The 26,995-nt window shown below is 48.2% G+C and overlaps 1 protein-coding gene, 1 long non-coding RNA gene and 1 pseudogene across 4 annotated transcripts; 1 reads left to right on the forward strand and 2 right to left on the reverse strand.

Moving 5' to 3' along the window:
- Window positions 528-26,484, reverse strand: LOC110433775 (annotated as a pseudogene).
- LOC110433395 lies at window positions 20,070-24,362 on the reverse strand. Of its 2 annotated transcripts, XR_002450809.1 has the most exons (6): window positions 23,845-24,362; window positions 23,596-23,686; window positions 21,310-21,484; window positions 21,152-21,201; window positions 20,920-21,052; window positions 20,070-20,453 (listed from the first exon to the last, which is right to left on the reverse strand). It is a non-coding gene; the product is annotated as an uncharacterized LOC110433395 (long non-coding RNA). The 2 variants fall into 2 exon arrangements; XR_002450810.1 differs by lacking the exon at window positions 23,596-23,686 and having other exon boundaries at window positions 23,845-24,360.
- LOC110433393 lies at window positions 21,493-23,385 on the forward strand. 2 transcript variants are annotated; one of them, XM_021455400.1, is made up of 2 exons: window positions 21,493-22,200; window positions 23,064-23,385. In XM_021455400.1, the coding sequence occupies exons 1-2, from the start codon at window positions 21,853-21,855 to the stop codon at window positions 23,166-23,168; spliced, it is 453 nt and encodes a 150-aa protein (XP_021311075.1). In that variant the 5' UTR covers window positions 21,493-21,852; the 3' UTR covers window positions 23,169-23,385. The 2 variants fall into 2 exon arrangements, with proteins under 2 accessions (XP_021311075.1, XP_021311076.1); XM_021455401.1 differs by having other exon boundaries at window positions 21,493-22,192.

The raw sequence follows: 26,995 nt of genomic DNA on the forward strand, positions 1-26,995 counted from the left end.
TGGTTTAAGGTTTTCATATCCAGCCAATGAGCATGCTGCATGTGTTGTTTGATGCAGAAGCTATGATTGGTCTCTGCTTCTCTGTTAGTAAGCCGGCCCTAGGTCTTGGTTTGTGATTGTTGTTGTTTGAGAGCCATCAAAGGATCCAAAAGCGCATCTTTTATACTTATTTTGGAAGAGTTTTGAGGATCTGTGTGGCTCTGCCATCAACCAAGCATCGGATTGGATCGGAGCAGCAGTAGTTTAGTACGTGGTTGCACGAGTTAGCTGTAGCAGCTGTGTGCAGGTGTGCCTATGTAGATTAATCAGGCCGCCCTTGCACTTTACTTTAATTAATTAGCTCCATGATTCATGCCAATTCACTCTCACGTACATATACAAATGAAATAGTGGAACAAACAGATGCAGCGGGCAGCTTGGTGCTTCTTTCTTTTCTTTTCTTTTTTTTTGAAATCAAGAGAGACAGAGAGAGAATCTAAAGGAATAGGGGAGGAGAAGACTAGTAGTTGTGCTTTAGCTTTGCTGACCTAATTCCTCACGCCCGGATACTGGTTCAGAAACTGCGGGAACGCGGCAGCAGAAATGCGTGCCTGCATCTGCTCCACCATGCCCGTGCTTATCTGCCTGCAGTGACATGACTTAGCTATTGATTAGTGCTAACCACTGCGTGCTTTAACAAATGCAGGCTTTAATTTCAGTGCCTCTGACGACGAACAATACAAGCCTCTGGACTCTGAACCCTTAGCTTGCTTGTGGTGGAAAAAAGATTATGAAGGATAATTGAGAGGAATTAATGGATGATGGTTCTGTGGATGACGTGGAAAATGCGGCGTCTGTCAGTAGTACTTGCTTAGACTGCACGGCGCGAAATAATCTGTCAAGATGAGAGGAGAGGAACTGTCGTAATTGAAATTGGAAACACAATGATATACACGCAACAAAAAAATAAATGGTCGAGGAAGGATTTGGATAACTTGGGAAATTTTAAAAAAAAAGCCGATCCATCGGTGTTGCTGTCTGTCAGGATCATTCATAACTGGCTGATGAAGAATAGTACAAAGCTGCCGTTCCACTTAGTACAGATACAGATACGTACAAGTACAGACCCGCTTAATGAAGCTGGAAACCGTTGAACACAAACTACTAATCTATTGTTCCAGGTATATATTTCAAAGGCATCAAACCCAATCATGATAAGGACTAGCTTCCTGACACAAGTAACTAACCAGAAGACTCTACAATTTTTTTTTTTGTAGAGTATATGTATAGCCTGAAGCTAAGGTGATGACCTCTGACCAGTCCTTCCGATGTGCTAGCTGACACTACCACCACAACCTCTCTCTGATCGTATGCAAAGCCATATCATTGTAAAAACACAGTGGGGGTATGCCGTATGCGATCTCCAGACTAGAGTACAGTTCATGTAAAAACACAGCTCCAATTCTATATCTATGGGAGACATGTTGGGTCTAAGATCTTTCTATGCTTGCATACCAGGACATTTGATATGTTCAGTTCAAAGCATGATGCTCTCATATCTAACTGAACGGCTAAACAAATGGGAGACGATGTCAGTCTGAGCATGGAACTGAACCTGCCCCCCAATACTTTGGAAGGGTAAATTCTGACAGCAACGGATGAAGCTGCAGTACTATTCTGTTGTAAGTATCTATGGCTACATAGGCCCATGTCATGGCTACACTCTAGGATAACAATCTTAATGAATGCCGCATCGAGACAGCGGGGTTAAACCTTAAACATGCGATTAAAATGGCTAAAACAAGAGACCAAACTTGATCTGCAACACCTACTACCCTGGAACTGGAAGAAAAATAACCCCTCCTCGATCGATCTCATTCGTTGGTTCCCCCGTTACTTTGCTGCACCCTTTGTGATGAGTTGTAACATACTGACATGAGCACACTGTGCTCGACATTTCAATGACGTGGATGTGTGCGCATCTGATGGTGAGAGGACGAGAGAGGGAGAGAAAGAGCACGCCGCAGGGCAGGGCAAGGATAGACGCAGACGCGCACATACACGCACCCGCCGGAGCGCACATGGTGTCACGTCCCCCTAAAATAATACAGCGGAAGGACGCATCAGGGAGATCGTGACGACCATGATTAGACGAGTGATAACGCACTCGCTCGATCTGGGGGCTCATCCGATCTTCTGGCGATGAGCTGCTGCTGTTGACGCTGCCTGTTCATGCACTGAAGAACAGGCTTTTTGTTCCGTGACGAAGAACGTAACAGAGATTATTGGATTTTTGGCGAGCACGAACAGGACGATGTTTGAAAGAACGAGCGAGCAACCTAGCTACCTCCATGGTTAGGTCAATGGGGAGCTGTTGATGGAAACAAAGCAAGCATTCTCGATGCTTCATGAACGCAATTGGAAAAAAGAAAACCTCCGGATCAGCAGCATCACGAGCAACTGGTGATTGGTTTCAGTGACACGACCCTTTTTGACTAGCAAGCAAACGGATGGTTCAGGATCAGAGAAGAGCCGGGCTTTGCTGATGGCAGAAAGGAGTTCTGAAACTATTGCCGTACAGTATATGTGATCGTATTGGTTAGGTTTTTCTTCAGCAGATTCAGGTAGGTGCCAGTAGAGGCTCACAAACCAGCTGGAGAAAAAACAAATCCCATACAGATACACGACGTGTGCATCCAAGAAATTCAGTCCATGTGCATGATTTTGTTCTCCTGAACAGGAGAGGGATGAGATGGGAACTATGATTACAAATGCCTCTGCTGCAGGCTTTTATTCTCTGTAAAGAAAAAAGGGAAACGGATAAAGGAGCACCCCATGATACCAGCATATCAGCCAGCAGTTCAGCACTGCTCCAATTTTTCAGAAAGAAAAAAAAAAGAGAGAGAGAATGATGAAAGTTATTACTACTAGTGCAATGTGCAGAGATGAATGATTTCACAGTCTCAGCTTTGTTTCCCTGACATTTGCACGTTCCAGGAATGTTGACAAACAAACTTCACAGTGCTATAGTAGACTAGTGATGTGCTTATACGAATTACTCTTCAGAACCAAGCATGTATAAAAACCATTTGTCACTTGCTCAAAAGAAAAGATAGCTTAAGAAACTCCAGGAGCTGTTAAATTTTTCGCGAACAAGGCTGAAGCAGCCTGTATTTAGGAGCTGTTAAATTCGGAGCTGTCAGCATGCATGGGGGTTTGCATGCAAATAGACGCCTGACTGATCTAAGCAGACGCAGTACACACCGAGCAACTAACTAACCCTCCCCTGATAAGTTAAACAACAAGAGAGTAGAATCACAATATGCAACAGCAACTGCTGCCATCTGCTGTAGTTGCAGTGCATGCAGGACCAAGCAATATAATGCACCACTGTTGGAGCAGCTTGTCGTCTGTTAACTAACCTCGATTCAGATCGGTGACGCCCAAAAAGCGCATTGTTAATCCAGAAATGACCAGACGCTTTTTGTACGAAACTGGATTAGGTTCCAGACAGACTCGCAAAGATTAAGGCTTTACAAATCACCATTGTGGTAGCAACAAACGGGAGAAGCCAAGCGCGTGTGTGACTGGAATTTGACACAGCTCTGAGCTCTGACATCAGGTTGAGCTGTTAAATTTTGACCGCGTAATCAGCGGCATCACAAGTCCTGTCCCGAAAGCAACCCCTGCCAGTGCCAGCAGGTAAAGTGTATACAGTCGGATCGGTGCTGCATCCAGCGCCCTGTCCACGTCGGCCGTAGCATAATTGATGAATATAAAAGCCAGGCTTAGTCACTGAATGAAATGCTAAAATCGATCGATCTCAGCTCCCGGTTCTGTCGTCAGGACTCATCAGGACAATGTGTCATCTGTCTGCTTGTGGCGACTCTGTGTGTGTTTTCCATGCTGAACAAGCGTGGAAAACAACAAGGGCAGCTACCCGTGTATAGAGTATAGACCCCAGACCTAATCACCTAACATAGCACCTACTTCTTGCATCCGAATTCCTACCACTGTACCACAAATATATATGTTGTTCGCACATAGTACTGTATATATATATATGTCGTGTCTGATGTCTCGAAATGTCTTGTCACTGCAATAATCATTAAATCAGTGACAGGCTTAATTGTAGATCGCACACGTTGAAATCCTTGCCCAGAACATGCCATTTTTTGAAGTCACAGCACGGAATTGGGTGCCAATTCCTTCTCTGCCTCTTCCTTCCAGCCGTGGAAGTAGTGGCCCGGAGGTATAAATTCTGAAAGCAACCTAGCTAGCTGAAGATCGATTATTAGGTGCAGATCATATCGTGCCACAGCAGCACAGATGCTCTCGATCTACTGAAGAACAGCACAGATATATACCTAATCTTTGAGTCCTGCCACATGCATCTCCGGAAATTCCCAGCACGGCAGCACTCAACTAGCATATATAGGAACAGATACTTTACCAGAAAAGAGGTTTTCCCTTGTGCATCGTGTTCTCTGATGAGAAACAGTCACTGCAGGCAAGAAGCTAAGAACAGCTAGGTTAGATGTTAACAGCGCATGGAAATATGCAATGCAACAAGCGAGATACGTCCAAGACGACAAGAGACGATGGAAAAGACGTCGTTTCCGACAATGGTGACTGTGCACAGGGCACTTTGCAGTTCCTGGACAGCAACCTTATTGGTATTTTTAGCCGGAGACGGCCGGGGCCGGTTGAGTATCCGGCGAGTCTACCGCTAGTCAACGGCCGGCAGCTAGCTGCTCCTGCTGCGCTCTGCAGCGAGCGAGGCGCCATCAACGACGACGAGCCCGGCAGGCACCGCCATGGTGTCACGGCGGCGTAAAATAATGCGGATTAGCAAAGCCGGAACTGATTAAAAAGCGGCGCCTGGGCTGCATGATTAGGGCGCTCGGGCTGGGTCAACACTGTTGCCGGGGTGGGTTAGCGTGCGGGAGAGGGAAAGCACAATCACAGACAGACAAGATGGCCTGCCGCTAATCTGGCCATTAGCGGAGCAAGACCTCCTAGCCTAATCGCTGTGTCCTTCTGTATTTTGTATTATAGTCTTATCATAGAGGGGATGAGGGATGGATGGACTTTTTTTTTTATAGGCTTCTTTTGTGCAGTAGTGGTGCGGTGCATGCTGCTCTCCGTTGCTGGCCTGCTACTTCTTGTTCCGGTGGCGTGTAGCTAGCTTGTAGGGAGGGAGTATGTGAGTCGTGGACAGTTGTTCATATTATGCACATTATGCCTTGCTTGTGGGTTTGGAACGTCCTTCGAATCATTGAGGTCTTTCAATCATTCTTTAACTTTGAGAGGCAGGAATCCAGGGGATTATATTGGAGAAAATATCTGTAGCTTGCTGCATTGGGCCTTGATGTTTGGTGTACAGGATTAGAATATAGGGGTTTGAAAACTGAAGGTCCACCCAATAAAGAATCATGTAGCTCTTTCTTAGTTTATGGACACACTCTACAAGGGTGGTCAATGCTATTATGGAACTCAAACCCTTTTAAAAGCACAAGAATGGCAACTAGGTCTTTGAGTATAGGACACATTGCTTGGTCTCGGAGATGAAGAAAGAAATAACCCTACTTCACCGCATGGTTTCTGTCGACGAAAGCTGGTCGGCAGTCTACCTTGGGGTATACCCACGGTAGTAGTTTATCGGTAGACGGTGCGCAAACTACGAACTCGATGGTGACGCAAGACACGGACAAGCTTTTTATCCAGGTTCGGCCGCTGAGTTGGCGTAATACCTACGTCCTGCGTCTGGTTGTATTGATTTGTGTTGAGAGAATATGATGTGTCCTAGGGGGGTCCCTTGCCCCTCCTTATATAGTCTGGAGGGCAGGGTTACAGATCTGGAAACTAATCCTAGTCGGTTACAATTGCCATGGATAATTTGATATCAATTCCTATTCTAACCGACTAGAATCCTGCTTGATCTCCACATCTTGTTTCCTTGCACAAAACTCCAAGCTGTCGGATCAAGCCTTGAACTTGTCTCGTAATGGGCCAAGCCTCCTGGCCCAAGTCTAGCCGTAAGGGTATAGGGGTTTATACCCCCACAGCTAGTCCCCGAGCACCATGTATTGTGATGTAACACGCCGTCTTGAGCTTCTTCGATCAGTGAGGCTTGACGTCTTCAATAAGCAGGAAAGTCGCCCGAACAGTTGCAACGGTATTTTGACCAACTTAAAAGACAGTTGATCAACATTGACATCGAAGAAGCAGGTTGTTCGAAGAATGCATGGTGCTCCTAATTAAAAAAGATTTCTTTCCTGGTGAAGTGTGCCCACTTTACTTTTCTGAAAAGTATAGACCTCAAAAAAGCAAGCATATTCACCGCAAGGTGAAGTGTGCCCACTTAGTCCCGAGCCTGGTAGTAGGTGACGTAGGCACGTGGTGCCAGGGTCAAAAGAAAATTCCCCAAAGTAGTTTTGAGACTGAGATGCATCGCTAGATGCATCGTACCGATGTAGTCCCCGAGCTTGCTGGAAGGCGAAGTATGAGCCTTGTAGCAAGGTCTAAAAAAATTGAATTTACCAGTCCCCGAGCATATCATGCTCGTCTGCAATTGAATAGACTAATCGACCAGTCCCCGGGTGTATGACGACCAGTCCCCAAGCACCAAGTGTGCTCCTTAGAATTCTGCGTTGCTATACTGTACGACCAGTCCCTGAGCATCGAGTGCTCGGTGGTCAGTGCAGTCTTTGAAGTTCCGAGCTGATAGACTGGGCGACCAGTCTCCGAGCGTCGAGTGCTCGGTGGTCGGTGCAGTCATTGAAGTTCGGAGCTGATAGTCTGGGCGACCAGTCCCCGAGCGTCGAGTGCTCGGTGGTCGGTGCAGTCCTTGAAGTTCCGAGCTGATAGACTGGGCGACCAGTCCCCGAGCGTCAAGTGCTCGATGGTCGGTGCAGTCCCCGGATTGTTGACTCTCTGGCATGTTTGTCTTCTTTTTATTGAAACGATCTTTTCAGTTAAAGTTGACATGACGAGACCTCCTGATGGGTTGTCAGATGGACGCATGAAAAGTTGAGCCTGGCAACTGTACAGTCGCCCTTTGCGTGGTTTTAGAAAAAGGGAACCACCAATTGGTACGAAAACTCCGCCGCATTAATTGTCTATAATCATTATAAACCGAAACGCCGCATCCGCCGCATGGCCCGCCCACTTCCCGAGAATACGGGAAGTGGGAGAGCTGGAGTTGCGGGTTATAAAAGCCCGACAGTTCCGCCTGTACTCCTTACCCTGCCATTGCCCTCAAGCCTTCCATTTTCGCCTCCTTCAATCACCTGCATCTTCGTAACCCAAATCCACTTCTCACCTCCAATGGCGAAGAGCAACGCCAAGAAGAGGGCTGAACTGATGGCCAAGGAGTGGAAGAAGTCCCGCAGCACCACCAAATCCCTCGGTGACCTCGTCGACATGGGACTCCTGCACAGCTCGGAGCTCGGCGGCTGGAGAGCACCGGAAGGAGAAAGCTTCCCCGACCCTCGTGCCGGTGAGATCGTCGTGTTTGAAGATTTCGTTAAGAGGGGCTTTGGGGTTCCGGTTCATCCTTTTCTCCAAGGTCTTCTTCTGTATTATGAGATCGGGATTTGCAATCTGCACCCGAACTCAATTCTCCTTATTTCCACGTTTATTCATCTGTGCGAGGCCTATGTTGGCATAGAGCCGCACTTCAATCTTTTTCGTTACCTTTTCTGCTTGAGGAAGAAGGGAGCAGTTGGAGGCTCCAAGGTTGCAGGTGGAGTGTACCTCAACCTTCGTGATGGAATGAAGAATCACTACCTGCACTGTCCATGGAACACTTCCTTGACCGAATGGTATAGGAAGTGGTTCTACGTCAGGGAGGAACCGGGCAGCTCCACGTTCTACGACGTGGGGTACATTCCCGAGAAGAGGGTAAGCTGGACCGACCGCCCGGAGTTCGACGGTCAAGTGGCGGATCTGATGAAGTTGATCGACTGGTCGCGCCTGGATGGGCTTGGCGTGGCCGGCAACTTCATTTGTCGTCGGGTGATGCCCTGCCAGAAGAGGGTGCACTCGGCGTACGAGTATTCCGGAAGCGTGGACCCGACCAGGATGCGACCGGAGATCTTGGAGAAGGCGGAGGTACAACGGCTGTTGAACGAGCTGTTCAACTTTGCGGACGGAGGCTTCATCCGCGGCAGTGATCGGGTGCAAGCCTTCAAGTTAGGCCGACCAGCACCAAAGGTATCTTGCAGAGTATTTTGTTTTAGCATTCGTATATCGTCTGTAGCTGACTCATCTTTGTTGCTTTTGCAGATCGGCGATGTCGACCGGTGCACAGTGTATATATCACTGGCACCGGGGATGGAGAATCCTGCGGGAGAAGACTTGCCAGAAGGCAATGCTGCTAGGTGTACTCGTTACACCAGCAGTGAGGAGGAACAAGCCCGCCCCGTCCCGACCACCGAGGAGAGGGTAGCGGGGAAAAGGCCATTGCCGGCAGATCCCTTGCCGACACCGATGTTGCCGGCAGATCTACCGGCGGAGAGCAGCCAAGCGCCGAAGCGTCGTCGGCTCGTGCGGATCGTTGACAACGACGACGACGAGGAGGAGGCTGCGCCGTCGTTAGTCCGACGGCCTCGGAGCCGCCCAGATAATGCGCCGGCCGCTACTGATCGAGTGGCCAGCGACCCCCCTGCACCGCAAGTTGTCGAGATGGGGGCGCAGGTGCCGACCGGCCGGGCGAGGAGGAGGTTCACCGCGACCCATCGTCGATCAGACCTGTAAGTGTTCGACTTACGTATTTTGGACTCCTCTTTGCTTTTTTTTTAAATTACACTTTTGTTCCTGTAGTGCGGCGTCAGATGTCGACCCCGGCCAGGCTGCCAGCCAGGGGACGGGCGAGCCTGTCCGCGCTGCTGAAGATACGGCCCCCCAGACCACAGAGCAGCCTACAGCTGCAGCCGCGCCTGGGAGCACCGAGGGGCTCCCGACCGCGGCACCGACTACGACAGGCAGCCCGACCAGGGCTGAAGAGGCTCCCCCAGCTGGCTCCACAGAAGAGGAGGGAAGATCCCCGTCCCCTCCTCCTGTCGGGGGGAGTGAAGTCCCCACGCCGCCCCGAGCAGGAACCTCTTCGGCTGCAGGCTCCCCAGGTCTGGTCCGAGGACCAGTAATGCCTGGGACCACCACCGGGGGTGACGCAGCGCAGGAGGAGAAACCCGGGCGGCCTCCGATGACGAGGTGGAAGAGATTGAGGGTCGTCCCCGTGATGGCCGCCAACACGTGTATGTGTGGCGCCAACGCGGGGATCACTTTATCGGGCATGAGGAGCTCGCCGAGACCGAGGAGGCCGCCAGGGTGGAGCGCGCGGCCAAGCGCCTCGTCGACGAAGTCAAGGTAAGCGACTTTTTGTACTGCTGTACATTCTATGCCTTGTCTTGCATGGTCGTTATATGCTCGCTTTGTAGGGCGCAATGAGAACGACAAAGTACCGGAAACGGTGCTTTGACCAGATAGAAGGCGTCGTGGCCGAGAACAAGGCCCTTGCCGCGGAGGTAGACCGGCTGCGGTCGGAAGTCGGGGAGAAGGTGGCCGAGATGAGTGCCCAAGAGGAGCGTCGTCTCGACCTCACTCGTCGCTTGGCCGACCAGTACCGGCAGCGAGAAGGTTAGTCACACGCTCCGAGTAGCTTTGCGTACTTGTGTAGCTTGCTTTACTGACCAGTTTATGATTCACGCAGGCTTGGAGGAGGAGGTGGCGCGCCTCCGACAAGAGAAGGAGCAGCTCAGCCAACAGCTCGCCGGTGCGCTGGAGTCCGGGCGGCGAGCAGGAGAGGAATTGGGTCGAAAGGACCGGAAATTATCTGGTAATGGGTGCCGCCTTGTTAGCTGCTGCTTGTCGCCTCTTTGTTTGTTTGGTATGCCGAAAATAACGCTTTGTTTCGTTTGCAGTGCTCAAGGTGAACGCCAAGAAGCACCTGGATGATCTGATCAAGGACCGGGACTCCTGGAAGGTCAACTGTTGCAGGATCTGGAAAGGAGTGTCCCCGGTCCTAGACCTGATCAGTCCCGAGCTCCCGGAGAGCCAGCCCCGCGCGCCGCAGTTGACCCCGGTCGAGAAGGCGCAACGGGCGTGGGACTAGCTCCAGCAGTTCGTGAAGGACGCCGGGGAGTTTGCCGGCGCGCACGTCCTCAGCATGGTGCGCGCCCACTACCCCCTGGTCGACTTGAGCAGGCTGGAGAAGGGGTACCCGAAGGAAGTCGGCCCACAGGAAGCGGACGAGCTTCGGGGTAGTCTGCTGGACTTGTCGTCGACAGTGATCGGCGACATCAATCTGTGCGGAACGGCCACTCCCCCAGACCAGCCGAGTTCAGATAGGTCGGCCAGGGAGTTGTCGGGCGCGTCCGTTGCGGGAGATGGGCGGTCGACGCCTGCGGTCTCGACCAGCCAGGCGCCGGTGGCCCCGACCCCTTCGTCCGGGCAGCAGGGCCACGCGGGTGATCAGCCCGAGCAGCTAGGCCAATAGAGTAGTCTGTAGGAATAGACTAGTGTCTGCCCGTCAGGGTATTTATTGTAAACTTTGTATGTAAAGTTTGTAATAAAGTTTGCTTTTTGTCATGACTGTTGTTTTGAGCGCTGTAAGAATATCTGAGTGACGTGTCACCGTATTCGTCTTGGTAGTCGTTAAGAGCATCCATTGCAGGAGTTTTGCCGAGTGCTGTGTGCGACAAGGTATAGGCAAAAAATAGAGAATTTCATTATCAACAATTATAAGATACTTACAAAGGAAAGTTATTAAAACTTTATGGATAGAAACGTCGCAGTTTGTCGATGTGCCAAGAGTTAGGCACCCGTGTTCCGTCTGGGTATGCCAATCTGTAGGACGTAGGTCGTGTGACCTCGGTCACCACGAAGGGTCCTTCCCAGGGAGTGGATAGCTTGTGCATTCCCTCCTGGCTTGTTTTCCATCTAAGTACCAGATCGCCGACCACGAAGGAACGGTCCTTGACGTTCCTGTTGTAGTATCGCCTGACTGCCGCGAGATATTTTGCTGTTCGGAGACAAGAATCTAAACGTTTTCCTCCATGCAATTGATTTCGAGTTCTCTGGCGTTGTCGGCGGTCGCCTGGTCGAAGTGTTCGATTCTAGGAGATCCGAAGTGTATGTCAGACGGCAGGACCGCCTCTGCGCCGTACACCATGAAGTAGGGAGACACCCCTGTGTTTCGACTGGTCTGAGTTCGGAGGCCCCAGACCACTGCCGGCAATTCTTTCATCCATCGACCGGGTGCTCTGTCGTTTTCGGTGTACAACCTTTTCTTTAGGGCGTCAACGATCATTCCGTTAGCACGTTCAACTTGACCGTTGGCACGTGGATGTGCCACTGACACGTATTTATGACTATGCCTCTGTCATCGCAGATGTCCCAAAAAGTGGTGCCAGTAAACTGAGTGCCCAGGTCGGTGATTATGCTGTTCGGGATGCCGAATCTGTGTATGATTTGATTGAGGAACTCCACAGCCTTCTCGGAGGTTGCCTTGACCAGGGGCATGTATTCAATCCACTTGGAGAACTTGTCGATTAACACGAAGACAAACTTGAAATTGCCCGGGGCTGGTTTAAATGGCCCGATCATGTCAAGCCCCCAGCAAGCAAAGGGCCAAGACGACGGGATGGTTTGAATTTCATGGGCAGGTACGTGGGTCCTCTTAGCGAAAAACTGACATCCTTCGCAATGTCGAACCAGTTTTTCTGCGTCGCCGACCGCGGTTGGCCAATAAAAACCTGCTCGGAAAGCCTTTCCGACCAGCGTTCTGGATGCGGCGTGATTGCCGCAGGATCCAGCATGTATGTCCTCTAAGAGCTTGATACCATCATCTTGGGGTATGCACTTGAGCAGTACTTCGGAGCTTGCGTTTTTCCGCATGAGTTTTCCGTCGACTAGGATGTAGTTCTTTGATCGTCGAATGAGGCGCTCGTTCTCTGTTTTGTCCTGAAGGCCTATCCCATCCGATATGTATTTGATGAACGGGGTACGCCAGTCACGCCCACCGGTTGTCGGAGTGGCGTCGTCTATGAGCATTGCCTCGGTAGGTTGCTTGTCGACCAGAGAGGAGCCTACGCTCGGCTCGTGGATGTCTTGGACGAAAATACCCCGCGGGATCTGGGCCCGAGATGAGCCTAACTTCGACAACGCATCTGCTGCTTGGTTCTTATCCCGGACCACGTGGATGTACTCTATGCCGTAGAAGTTGGTTTCCCATTTGCGAATTTCTTTGCAGTAGAGATCCATCTTCTCGTGGGTTGCGTCCCACTCCTTGTTGAGCTGGTTGATGACCAAAGCGGAGTCGCCATAGACATAGAGTCGCTTGATTCCCAGCTCAACGGCTAGTCTTATGCCATGCAAGCATGCTTCGTATTCGGCGACGTTGTTTGACGCCGGAAAAAGGATCCGAAGGACGTAACGCAGTTTGTCCTTGTTTGGTGATACGAACAGTATCCCAGCGCCGGCACCGCTGATGTTCAAGGACCCATCAAAGAACATTGACCAGTGGTGTGAGACATCGGGAACGGGGGGCTCATTGAGATCCGTCCATTCAGCAATGAAATCGACCAGGGCCTGAGACTTGACCGTAGTTTGGCTCTGGAACTCCAGCGAAAATGGGCACAATTCCATCGCCCATTTCACAATTCTGCCATTGGCGTCTTTATTGCGCAGGATGTCCCCGAGAGGGAAACTGGTTGTCACCAGGACTCGATGGCCGTCGAAGTAGTGCTTCAGCTTTCTTGACGTTACCAGAATGGCATATATGAGCTTCTGTATTTGTGGATACCTGGCCTTGGACTCGTTTAAGACTTCACTTATGAAGTAAACGGGTCTCTGGACCTTGTAGGCGTGACCTGGTTCATCTCGCTCGACCACTATTGCCGTGGAAACAACCCTGTCGGTTGCAGCAATGTAAAGAAGTAGGTCTTCATTGGGCTGAGGCGCTGTGAGGACAGGTGGTGAAGTGAGGAAGGTCTTAAGCTGAGTGAACGCAGCGTCGGCTTCCTCTCTCCAAGAAAATTTTTCTGACGCTTTCAATAGTTTGAAGAAAGGGAGGCCTTTTTCTCCCAGCCTTGAGATGAAACGACTGAGGGCGGCCATACATCCGGTTAGCTTCTGAATATCCTTGACGTTCTTCGGTGGTCGCATGTCGAGTACGGCTTTGTCTTTTGAAGGGTTTGGTCGCATGCCGTCGCGACTGACGACGTTGCCGAGCAGTAGACCGGAAGGAACGCCGAAAATGCATTTCTTGGGGTTGAGCTTCCACTTGTACCTATTGAGTGCCTTGAAAGTTCGGTCTAAGTTGTCGATTAGGGTGCTCGCGTCCCTTGTTTTTACGACCACGTCGTCCACATAGGCCTCGACGAGGTCATCACGAATCTCGTCGTGGAGGCATTGCTGGATGGCCCTTTGATAAGTGGCTTCGGCGTTTTTGAGTCCAAAAGACATGGTCGTGTAGCAGTATGCGCCGAAAGGTGTAATAAAAGACATTTTGATCTGATCTTCTTCCTTTAGCGAGATCTGGTGATAACCAGAGTAGCAGTCTAGAAAGGAGAGGAGTTCGCATCCGGCCGTTGAGTCGACCACCTCGTCGATGCGAGGGAGACCAAAAGGATCTTTAGGACAGTGTTTATTGAGATCAGTGTAATCAACGCACATTCTCCATTCATTATTCTTTTTGCGTACAAGGACCGGATTGGCGAGCCAATCGGGGTGATACACTTCTTTTATGAATCCGGCTGCTAGAAGCCGTGTTATTTTTGTCCTAATAGCCTCCTTTTTGTCACGAGCGAACCGTCGCAGTTTTTGCTTGATTGGTCTTGCGGTCTTCGAGACATTTAAGGAGTGCTCGATCAGGTTTCGTGGGACACCGGGCATGTCTGCGGGTTTCCATGCGAAAACGCTCACGTTGTCCCTTAGAAACCTGACGAGCGCGTCTTCCTATTTTGGATCCAGGTTGGCCCCGATGAGGGCTGTCTTCTCGGGGCTGCCTTCGACCAGCTGCACTTCTTTGTACTCCTTGGATTTTGAGTTCTTCCTGGCTGTCGCCTGTTCGGGTAGTCGGAGCTGGTCGGGAGGCAGCTGTGCGGCTTGGTTTGCTGTTTCTGCCATGCGGATTGAGAGGTCGATTGCCTCGGTGATCTTGAAGCTTTCTTCTTCGCAGGTGTACGCAGTGTAGACGTTGCCTCTGATGGTTAGGACACCCTTCTCCGTGGGCATCTTAAGGACTAGGTATGAGTAGTGTGGGACTGCCATGAACTTTGTCAGCGATGGTCGGCCCAGTATGGCGTGATAGGTCCCGTCGAAATCCGCGACTACGAAGTTGATGAACTCCGTCCGGAAGTGGTCGGGTGTGCCGAATTGGACAGGCAATGTTATCTGTCCGAGAGGCACTGAACTTTGACCTGGCAAAACCCCCCAGAATTGGGCGTCGTAAGGTTTTAGTTGTGCGGGAGATATCTTGAGGGCGGGCAGGCTGTTGCGAAAGAGGATGTCAATGGAGCTTCCCCCGTCCACGAGCACGCGCTCGAATCTGATGCTGTTGATGCAAGGGTCCAGAATCAGGGGAAAACGACCCGGCTCTGGGATAGCGGCCCACTGGTCCTTCCTGCAGAACGAGATCTCCCTATGGGACCACGGGGGGAATTTTGGGTCTGCGACTAGCCCGTCCGTGCTGTCTATGTTGAGGCAAGCTCTCTTTAACAGCTTTCTTTCTCGCTTAGATTCAATGGAGACCTTGCCCCCGAAAATGGAGTGGACCACGTCAGTGGGGCTGACGTACTGGTGTCGGGGGTCCCTATCTTGGTCCTCGTCCTCATCTTCGTGATCGTGCCCGTCGCGCTTGTTATTTTTCTTGGCGGAGTCGTCTTGGGCGGCCCACCGTGTATAGATACTTTTGAGGACGCGGCACTCTTCCATGGTATGATTGGACTTTGGATGTAGTTGGCATGGTCCCTTCAACGTTTTGTTGTAGTCTTCTTGGTAGTCCCGTCGTCCATTGGGACGTTTGACCGTATTTACTTCGTGGTCGTAGTCGCGAGGGCGCTTTCCTCTGAAGTCGTCGCGGCTGTCGCGCCGCCGATCCCAACCGTCTCGGTGATCGCGGTTGTCGGAGCGGCGGTAGTTTCTGCCGTCGTAGCGACCACGACCGTCATCTCGCCGGGGAGGCTGGTCGGGACCCCTCGCATCGTCTCGGATTAGTTTTTCTGCGTCATCGGCATCGGCGTAATTTTTGGCCGTGGCGAGGAGCTCTGCTACCGTTGTTGGACGTTTACGCAACAGCTTGTTCCTCAGCGCTTCGTGGAAACGCAGGCCCTTGATGAAGGCTGAGATGGCCTCGTCATGGGAAATCTTCGGGATTTTGTGGCGCATATCCGAGAATCGTCGGATGTAATCGCGCAGAGGTTCGTTCTTCTTGTCCCTTATCCTTTCAAGGTCATACTTGTTTCCAGGCTGCTCGCATGTGGCGATGAAGTTGTCGATGAAAGCCTGGCGTAACTCTTCCCAAGAGTCGAAGGAGTCCTCGGGTAAGCCGAGAAGCCACTGATGACCAGCCTGGTCGAGGACTACGGGGAAGTAGTTAGCCATGACGTGCTCATCCCCTGCCACTGATCGGACGGCGATTTCATAGAGGGTGATCCAGTTCTCTGGATTTTCCTTGCCGTCGTATTTTTTGAGTTTTTCGAGCTTGAAACTGCGGGGCCACACGACCTGGCGGAGGTGTGAGGAGAACTGTCTTAGGCCCGGAGGACCGTGCGTTGCATCGTACTCGATGCGGCGCAGGTTTTCGTGGACTGCTCTCTCTGCGGCGCGCCTGTTGATGCGGTCCCGGGCATCTTTGGGAGGGATGTTGTGGCGGAGATCCCTGTGTTGATTTACTTCTTGGCCGCGTACGCGGTTCTGCTTGCGGCGACCGTCGGCGTCCCGACCACCATCGTCGCGCCGTGAGTCCCCTCGACGGTTGTCGGGGGAGCGGCTGCGGTGATGCCTGCTGGGTGAGGCCCGGCTACGATTAGTCTGGTCGGAGGCGGCTTCCGTATAAGAGACGTCCTGGACTCTCTTGAGCAGAGTGGCCGTCTGTCCCATTGCAGCGATCAGGTGTGCTCGTATGCTGGTCCGGACTCCCTGGCATTCGGGGGTATCAGGAAGCTGATCTAGGTTAGCCATGGCGACAGCCACGTTGGCGCTTGGCGTTTTGTAGACTGGCTGGTCCCCGACCATGTCAAAGGCATCGTTGAGATTATTTTGTGGCATTTGTTGTTGCTCGTCTGCGCGTCGTCGGGCGCGATCGGCGTTGCGCTGTTCGCGGAGTTGCCTCTGGTCATCTGTTTCTCCATCAACGACCGGTTCGTCCGCGCTGACATTGAACACAATATCCCCTCGCCGGGGGGGAATATCGGGAAACGGTTGAAACCCGGAGGGTGTGAAGGAAAATCCAGGTCATAGTCCTCGTCCTCGGTGTTTATAACCTCGGTGGGGACGGAACCGGTGCTTGAGTTGGTGCTGGAAGCCTGGCCGTCCCGTAGTTCTCGGATTGTCACCATGTTGACGTAGTGACGATTGCTCCTTGTCGGCGACCAACCCGCCTTGCTGAAAACGGATTGGGTGTGCTGTGAGTAAACAGAGGCCGAGTTGTTCAGGCCGCAAGGATAATCTTCCTTCTTGAGCTCGACGGATCGTCCTGAGGGTGTTGAGGTTATCGTCAGAGACGTTCCCAGCCGTTCGTGTGTGGCGACACGAGTTGACCGGCGGGATTTGAAAAAATCCGCTGGAGCAGCTTGGTCGGGCCGACGCAGAACTCCGTCTATTAGTTGGGAAACTTCGAGTAGCTTGGAGTCAGCGCGATCAAGCGCTTGGAGAAGGTCCGAGCAATCGATCTTCTTTCCCTTGTAGAGTGGGAACGGTGGTCGGGCGCTTGGTGCCGTCACGCGTGTGGTCGGAGACGGCGTGATCTCAGATTGGATCTGGATCTCTTTCGAAACCGTGGTCGTGAGGCCGCCGCTGCACGTCGTCCACGTGATCTGGCCGACGGTGAACGTGAGGCCTTCAGGCACGGTCGCGGAAGCTGGGATCGTGACCATCTTGTTCGCCGGAAAAGTTGCACGCACACCCCCTACCTGGCGCGCCACTGTCGACGAAAGCTGGTCGGCAGTCTACCTTGGGGTATACCCACGGTAGTAGTTTATCGGTAGACGGTGCGCAAACTACGAACTCGATGGTGACGCAAGACACGGACAAGCTTTTTATCCAGGTTCGGCCGCCGAGTTGGCGTAATACCTACGTCCTGCGTCTGGTTGTATTGATTTGTGTTGAGAGAATATGATGTGTCCTAGGGGGGTCCCTTGCCCCTCCTTATATAGTCTGGAGGGCAGGGTTACAGATCTGGAAACTAATCCTAGTCGGTTATAATTGCCATGGATAATTTGATATCAATTCCTATTCTAACCGACTAGAATCCTGCTTGATCTCCACATCTTGTTTCCTTGCACAAAACTCCAAGCTGTCGGATCAAGCCTTGAACTCGTCTCGTAATGGGCCAAGCCTCCTGGCCCAAGTCTAGGCGTAAGGGTATAGGGGTTTATACCCCCACAGTTTCAGATTAGAGGCACACACAAGTGTATGTTATTAGTTTGCAGACAAATCATTTTTGGGGAAAATTTTAGTGACAGAACAATGGTCAGGATCACATGGAATTCTTCAAGATAGATGGGTGTAGAGTAGAGAAACAGAAGTAAAACTGCTACCATATGGATAAAAGTATTGGGTGTAGCGATAGCACAAAATAGCGATACCGTTGTCTGACCACTGTAAAGATAGCTACTGCTCACAGAGTCACACTCACAGATCTAGAAGAAGCTGCTGTCATCATCCAAGCAGCCTCGCCTTGCAGAAGACCCTGTCGGTGTGAAAGGGGCATCTCATGGGCAATAATCGAGAAATGAACAACCAGAGAACGGAGCTGTCGGGGTTTTACCATGCGGTTTTACTCTTACCATGTGATCTTAAGCGGCGTTTCTTTTTTCAGCAAAAATAAAATTTTGAGATATTTAAATTTTTCATAGTACATGATTCACTATGGAATATACTCTCCATTTACTATACATGATTTACCGTGAAATATATTTCGCTGGAGCTGCTCACAGTCCTGCCAAAAGAGGTTGGCGTCTCGATGAATGGGCGGTTTGAACCATCGAGGCATCCATCGACCATGCAGCCCAGCCCATCGTAGCGGCTTGAACCATGCGCGCACTAGCCCAAGCACGTTGGGCTTCCGGTCCAGCCGGCTACTGCGGTCGCCGCTCCGCTCGGCGCAATCAAGGATCCCTGCAATATCGGTTAGGAAAAACTCCATTTTTTTTCTCCCCAATTTTTATGAAAGTCCACTTTTCCTCTCTTGACTCTAAAACCGGGCAAAAATCACCACTCTCAACTCTTTAAATTGTTTACCTCCTGTAGAAGTTGTGAAAGGCGGTTTTTGCTACAGTGAATAGTGTTTTTGCTATAGTGAATTTGTCTTTTCCTTTTTTAAAATTGTTTTAGCTGAATATTTGAAAAATCATAGTAAATCACAGAAAAATCATAAAATGGAAAATCTAATTTTTTGACTCCACATAAATAGATCTACATAGTAAACATATAATATGGTATATTTTAGTACAAAGTTTTTGCTATAAAGGTTTTGTCCTTTTCTTTTATTTATTTATTTGGCTGAATCTTTGAAAAATCATAGTAAATCATAGAAAAAAAAACATAAAATAGAAAATCTATTTTTTTTAGATTCCACATGAGTATATATACATAATGAACATAATGAATCATAGAAAAATCATAATTCTGTCCAAGTGAAGGAAGTAGCTTCCACCTCCTACAGTTTGTGAGATACAAGGACTTACGCTAGGACAGAATTTTCACCTCCCACCAGCTTGGTGATGATTCCCCCTTGTACCTTTTAATATGAAGCTCTTCCAAGTTTGGATTCGGTTCTAAGCCTTCTAATACTTCAGCATCCCTGGTGGGACCAAAAGCTGGACTCGCAGAGTTCCATTCAAGTTTCAGAATTATAAGATACTAGGTAGCGTGCCCGTGCGTTGCTACGGGACAACTAAACTTTTATCTAAAAATAAACGAATCGCATGATAAAATAATAATACTGTGAAATTAAAAACCAACATTAAAGTGACATTTAATCTAAAAAGCTCTTAAATGCCCGTACATAGTAAAAGAAAACACAATACCATGATAACATATGTATGAGCACATGTTACAACGTTATTCTAAACAAATAATGCAATCGTGATGTTTAGAACATCAGTATCCCATTCCTTTATAAAAGTTTTTATATGAGTTGTCTTTTCGTCCAAACTCTTTAGTGTGTCCCCAACAAATCCTGTCCGCCCACCAACACATGTGGACCCTCCTTTTGGCTCACGCGCCTACACCACCACCTTAGCACGGGATGAGCGACAACCAGATTCCATTTCCAACCACCTCAACATGTGATGAGTGACGGCCACATTCGAGATCGATGGGCACATAGACTGACACTCCACGACAGATCAATGTGCATTGCCACACCAGAATTTGATGATGGCGAAACCAACGTATTAGCATGTTGGTATTACCACGTTGCCGCGGGACTGGTCATGGACATACCAAATTCAAAATAAAACACTTATTCTAAAATCATACTCTTTGCTAGCGTAATAAATAGTCTGACTATTTCAGTTTTTGTTGTAGTAAATAAAACCTAATAAAATCAAATACCTTAAATTCATTCTAATATTCAGAATCTTTGATGACATTTCTATTTGATTCTATTCAATAAGTTTCATGAGCTGAGACATATGTATCCACATATTTCTAAGTAAATCAGTTGATCATATCTAGCTAATGACCATGCTTAGCATAAAATTTGTGCCACTTTATCTACACATAAGTACCGAAATTCAGTCACAACTATAGCACAGATTGCTAAACGAAGCAACAAAACAAGTTTTTGTTAGATGTAGATTTTTGTTACCAAATAAAGATATTATATATATACCATTAAGAAAAAATATCAAAGATAATATTGGCAACCATCCTTGAGATTTCATAACTATAAAAAAAATACAATAAGATCGTACTACATCAGACTGAGCAACGAAACCACCTGTGGGCATAGACATCCCCCCATTTCAAATGACAACAGCACCCTCCTGATCATCCAATAGTGAACCAAAACAATAGACAATATTTTGAGTTTAGAACTTGGAAGTGGTGTCATTTTTTTCTACATGTCACAATGTCTAACAACAAAAGAAAAACTCCTTAGCTTATTTGCGCGCAATCCACACACTGAATCCTTCCATCTATCATGCTGGCACTCTGCCCTCTCCAGTCTCCATTGATCCCAATGACTGTCAGAATGCCATGCCCACCATCATCACAATGCCATCGGCCATCCAGTGCAACTGCAAAATGAATTTTACTTTCTGTACAAGCCATGCAAATTTCTTGAAATTGTTGTTATATTAAGATCGAGCAATGATGTATCTAATATGTATTGATTATTATAAATTGTTTGGTTGGTTGTGCTAGCTCTCTTTCTATCGACAGGTTGTTATATTAAGATCGAGCAGTGGAACATATAGTATGAACATGAGTATCTTAGGGAGAGAAAGGGACTAAGGTTAGAACAAAGAAAATATTTTGTATATCCATAGAAAATGGTCCAAATGCAATGCACATTGCTAAATCATTGCCTCCAGTCTTGCCATAAATAGATAAGCACATTGTAAATTCTTGTAGAAAAATATCATTGCACTCAGAAAGATATGGTCTGCTTATTTTTTTAGTTTACATGCATAACAAATTGTAGAAACAAATTTGCTAACTGTGCTTTGTCACAGTGCTGAAAAGTGACGGTTCAGTTCTCACCAATTGATCAGATCGTTGCTCAGGTTGTGCCACTTATCAGTCTCTCCAGCTGATCCAACTTTTTAACCTTGACAAGCCCGATCAGAAGTTGTAGCCTGAAGAATGCATAGGAGTATGCAATGGTTGCTGGTCCCTGCAACGGGTATTAAAGATTTAAAGATCAGGTGATGAGAATAAATATGTGCCGGAAATCTGATAGATGGTATATACTCCAGTTTGTTTACAAACTCACCTTGATTGAATTGAAGTTGCATGGTTCACCAAACTACCTACAACAACTCCCTAGATGATAGAGAGCAAGATTTTAAGAATTAAGGCACATTATGATGATAATATTGAACTTTAAGAAAACAATGTTCCATATCAAAGAAAGAAAATTTCATGATAGACCTGTTTCACTTGATCAACTTTCTCACATTAAAATTGCAGTTGCAGTGCCCCTCTATCAACTTTGTTTTAACATTTAGAGTAGGTTCCAGTTCAGGCTAACTGAATTTGCCTGGACTCAGCGTCATCCAGCAGACAAGTTCGCTCTTGTCAATAGCAATCGCCAAAAGATCCTCTCCTGTAAAATTTAATTCGAGTCATCAGAACAAAATTGATAAAATAAATCATGACATATTTCCATCAATCAAGTTTGCTTCTAAATTACAGTTCTCAAGTTGCCTTCTATCGCTCCTTTCTACTGCTAGATGCTCTTGAAAGCTATAAATAATATATGCAAACAAAACAAAGCCAAACATCATGCTCATCCAGTTCAACAAACCTCATCTAACTAATACTACTAAAGTCGTAGACGCCCGCACCTCCGACTCTCCTCACATTTTACTGTACTGAGCACAGTAAACAGCCACCGCCCCACATCTGACGGAAAAAGGATACCTCCGACTTCCCTTAGATTTCAGGGCTGCAGAAAAAAAGAAAGAAAAAGAAATGTCCAGATCTATCCCTCAACATATTCTCAGCACCGTCGATACTACGCCTCCGCCTGGGGCATCCGTCGCCACTTCACATGGCGACTCCGCCACCGCTCCGCCCGGGGACTCCGCCACCTCTCCATCCCCTACCATCGCCGCCCTACACCCCGCGCGTGGCCACAGGTTCCTGCGCCCGCAGCCTGCGCACCACGCCGCCGCCGCCCTCGGCCTATCCTGCAGCACGGGTTGCGCGCCACGCCGCCCTCGGTCTCCCGCAGCACAGGCCGTGCGCCACGCCGCCACTGCCCTCGGCCTCTCCCGCAGCACGGGCCGTGCGCCACGCTTCGCCAACGGAGGTAACCATGTAAAGCCTTCCTTTTTCCTCATCACACCAATTTGTGTTACATTTATCCCCTTTTTTATAATAATTGTGTTAACAGCCAGGATATCATCCTTCTATAGTTCTTTAGGTGAACACATTTGGGTTATACTTTCATTCATATATATTCCCCCCCACTCTGGGCAAAACGAATCTGTCCATTACAATCTTTGAGACTCATATATAGATTATGGTACATCAGGTTCACACCTGGGAACCTTCTTCCATATTCATGATACAAATTATGCTTATTAGTAACAGTAAGTGGAGTCTGCTTCAAAAAATTCCCTCATGATTTGTATGCATTCCATTCTATTTGCAGCATGGTTAATGCAGTTTCAGACTCCATATCCTGTAGGTACATTACTCATTGCCGTTAATTATCTACAATGTGTTATGCATAATACCAAGCACGGAATACTCATATTGGTAAATTATTGCTACAAATTATTCAGCGACATTAGTGAGATTTGTGAGCTGCCTATAACTCGCAGCATATGGCTTCCTCTCCAAAAAAAAAGGGTAATGAATTAATGCCTACAAATATTCTACATATATAAGAGAAAACAGGTACAAAAACAAAAAATGTACTGGACGGCCTCATTTGCTATAATCATCACATGTTGGCCTGTTTGGAACAACAACAGTTACACAAATATATTTCTGGGCTAGACTCTTCAGAACATAAATGTGAGTACAGATATATACGAAATTGCTGTAAGCAACCATTTATTCGGCTACAAAATTTCACAACATGTTTGAAGTTGTTTGAACTTGGAATTTGATTGTACGGAGGTGTTTGAAATATTTTCCACGTATATAACTGTTGATCTTATATGGATATGCAGGTATCGGGTATTGGTTTCATGGTCTCTGAGCAACTCCGAAAGATAATGGTGCCGCCTTCTATGCGGGCTATATCTTCAGTTCTACATGCAATCAAATGTGTCTAATAGTGCGTACTCCTTTTGTAACAATTCTTTATGAATATTTTGCTTTTAAGTTTTACCACAACTCCAAATAGGTCAATAGCCAACAGTTCTCTATAAATTCTAATGACATCCCATGTACTACATTTGGTAGCAATGATCACATCCACTCCATCTGCTGTAGTTTATTTTCTACACTACCTAAAAGACCTGCCCTAATAATTTCAATCAGTTCTTGCAATCTGTGTGTCTGGGGTATTTTCATATGCTATACTCCTGGCTTACTGCCCTGTGCGAAGCACGGGGGTACCTCCTAGTTTGCTATAACTACAAGGTAAAATCTTCTCAAGGACGGTGCTGTATTTGGTTACTTTTTTCTTTAATGAAATAACACATAGATCTCAAGCACGTTCGAGAGAGAAAAAAAATCTTGTCAGGGATAAGTAACTACCTATTATAAGAAAAAATTGAGTTGTTCTTCTAACAACAATCATATCGCCAGTAGGAACAAGGACCCCTATTTGAACCATAATTTTAAGCACCTGCAGAAATACAAGATTCAACATCCACAAAACTTCACAGGGTACAGATTATCATCGGGTGGCTATTATGCCTAGAGAAGTAACTTGGATCTTGGATTTAACCATCGGACTACAAATCAGAACTTCAGAAGGGGCTCAGGGAAGGAAGAGGGATGAACCTATAGGGGTGAGGGTCGTCGATGCCGTGTGGCCTGTTGTCCTTGTTTGGAGATGGGTGGCCTGGAGATGGACGGGCGAGCGGCCTGGTGAGGGGCGGCACCAATCCTGCCGGTGGCCAATTGTCCTTGTATGTAGCCTGAACTGCGAAGCGCTGGGAGCCCAGGAAACATAGGCATTGGGATTGCAATGAATCTCACAATCACCTTGAATCTCACAATCACCTTGAATCCCCTAATCCAAGGCTGCGCCCCACGACTCTAGGGTTTGGCGCGTTGGGGCTAGGCGCTACTTGTCCCATCGGAAGTGCTGGTCTGGCGATGCTAGGCTCCATGCGAGGGCTGGGCTAGCTCCGCCTGGATCCCCATGTGGTGGCGCGAGGGAAGGCGAAGGGGAGACGGGAGGAAGAAGGCACGAGGTAGGGAGAGGCGGCGTTGCGGGAAGAAAGGAGGAGGTTTCCGGACATAACGCTTTGTCTGATTTTTCTCTGGGAATTGTGGCGGAGATAGGTATCGAACTTGCGTCTATTGACATGCGACGGGTGGCATTTTATCAAAAATGGTTTGCGCTGCCCACACAGAGTGGTATTTTAAGGGAAACGGCCGCGATCGCACAGGTGTGGCAGACGGACGAAACTTTTTCTGCACAAAAAAAATATCCACACTTTAGTCTTTTTAGTTGTAGGAGATAGGAGATTGCTTATTGGATAATTCAGCATTGCAAGCTTCCTCCTTGCATTGAACATTTTCCAGGTACTTGATGTGAAGTAGACCATGAAGGTCGTTCATATTCTTCAACTCCACTAAGCTCTGCCCTTGTTCTTCTTTAACATGGAATTCAATAGACCCTTGAAGATTAACCAGAGTACCAATACCCCTTATCATTGAAATATATGTTAAATCTACGCCAAGATGCTGCAAGTTGACCAACAGAATGCATGCCCTTAGGAAATCCATCGAGCTGACACTTCTTTGGAATATCAAGAGTTTGAAGATGCAGTAACATGCTCACAGATTCAGATAGCTTCTTGATAGTACCAGGAAGTGCTCTGTAACGCAGATGAATAGATAACCAATTGCTTCAGGTACCTCTGATATAAAGATCTAACGTGCATACATTCTTTATCTCAGCAAGAAAATCATGTGGAATAGTACTTAAGGTCATCGATGAATCTTTAAATACAACTAACGTCTGTAATCTTCTCAAGTCAAATTGCTCCTTCAGCCGTGGTAGAGAGTTGCTTGAAACAGATACATTCTAACAGTCGATGGTATGTTTTTAGACTTGTTGCCTTCCATCCTCGCACAATCACAGCAGGAAACCATTTGTACCAGATCATGAATCAGGTCATGCATGACATAGTGTGTTCTGTTTCCCTGCCTAAGGGTGTGAAAGAATGATCTTGCCCACAGTTGTTTGAAATGTTCTATACCTGCTTCCCTTTTCCATCTGAACACAACCCTGTGCTATCCACATTCTGATCAATTCCTTACGCTCAAACTTCCAGTTCTTTGGAAATATGCTGCAGTACGCAAAGCAATATTGCAAGTGTTGTGGGAGATGATAATTGATAATGGCTCGACAGAAGTGTCGAGACAATGTCACCATGAATATATGTCTGTGAGATATTATTCCACTCCTTTCCGATTCGAGTATTATTGAGCCTCCCACCAAATAACTCTGGCTGCAAGAGGGGATCCATTAAGATTCGAAGTAATTTTCCTCCCAATATCCCGCAAACGCTGGTGTTCACGACTATTCTCCCTACCTAGTGCACACTTTTTTTTAGATCGGGTCGTTCACCCATTTTTTATTAAGAGGGGAAAGGTACAGTAACAAACCTAACCCCGACAGCGAGGAACCATCGACATTAGGCCAAAACTGAGGCCCTAGATAATGAAAAGGAAGCTGAGGATTACATGTCAAAAGTAAAATGTGACCAAAGTGGCAAAGCTACAGCAAGGGTTCTAAAGCACGCCAGCACCCAATCAGCCGCCTCAAAAACCACCCTACGGAAGAGCTCTGTCTGCCGATTTCTGTGCGAACGTTCTGTTGTTTCGTTCCTTCCAAACAATCCAAGAGACGAGCAACATCAAGGAGTCAAAAGGTGGACGAAAAGCGACGTCGAGACGAAGCTGCTGCCGGACTGCCGGAGCCACCAATCAGTTAAGTTCTCGTCACAGACCAACGAGCGAGGCCAGGCCTAACGGCGTCAACAGTGCGCACCATAGCTCCTTCATGACGACGCAGCCAATCAACAAGTGGTCCCCAGATTCAGCTTCTTGTTCGCACAACACACAAGCGTCGTCATCCCGTAGACGATTAAACCAATCAGCGTCGTGCGCGGCATCCTGGAGGCGATTAAACCAGGCGAGAAGTGTGGGGTGGGGCGAGCGGTGTTGGGCTCGCTCCACGATGGAGGCGTACGTGTGGAGGCGAAGGAGGTAGTCCTTGAGGTGATCGAGGTCGGTGGAGGCGGACTCCAAGAGGGGGAGGTAGCAAAGGAGGTCATCGGCGTAGGAGCGAAGCCGGCTACTCAGATTGTCAGGAATGGTGACACCAACCACCCCGCGCCAGCCGCCACGGTCGAACACGCCATGGGAGTCTCTGCGGGTCGACACGATGCGTGTGTGGCGGCGCATTTTGCTGGCTGGTTCGAGTGGTGTGGGGGCACGGAGCCATCATCGCCGCGTCGGGAAAGAGAAATCGCGAGGCCGTGGCGTTGGAAACGTCGAATTTTTTGGTCTTGTTCAGGAGAAAGGACCAAGGTTTCTAAGACAAAATGTGAATTTTCGTTTGTTAGAATTGGCTAATAATACAAAATGTAACAAAAAATAGTTACATTAAAAATCTAAGTGGAAATTGTATTAATCTGTCCCTCTCCTCCACCTCTAGCCAACGTAGAACCATATAAACGTGCCAAAACTTCCCCATTTTCTTACATTCTTGTGTAGGTCATATGGATCCATCTATGACTACTAATCTACCACTAGGTATTTTAAGTATCAAAATAGAGATAGCATAGAGTCTCGTTTTTTATAGATGAAAGTCACCATGAATATTATAGAGCAAACAATATGCAAATTAGCCATATCATCTAGCAAATAATATCATTAAAGTCTATAAATTAAAGGTTAAAGTATGTGCCGCCAC

The sequence above is a fragment of the Sorghum bicolor genome, chromosome 3 (genome assembly GCF_000003195.3).
Source record: "Sorghum bicolor cultivar BTx623 chromosome 3, Sorghum_bicolor_NCBIv3, whole genome shotgun sequence".
Lineage (NCBI taxonomy): Eukaryota > Viridiplantae > Streptophyta > Magnoliopsida > Poales > Poaceae > Sorghum > Sorghum bicolor.

Excerpts from the sequence above, each read along its gene's own strand:
- LOC110433393 (XM_021455400.1), top strand. The coding sequence starts at position 21,853 with ATGTCCAGATCTATCCCTCAACATATTCTCAGCACCGTCGATACTACG. Across the intron at positions 22,201-23,063 it reads TCGCCAACGGAGGTAACCAT|GTATCGGGTATTGGTTTCAT; the intron begins GTAAAGCCTTCC and ends ATGGATATGCAG.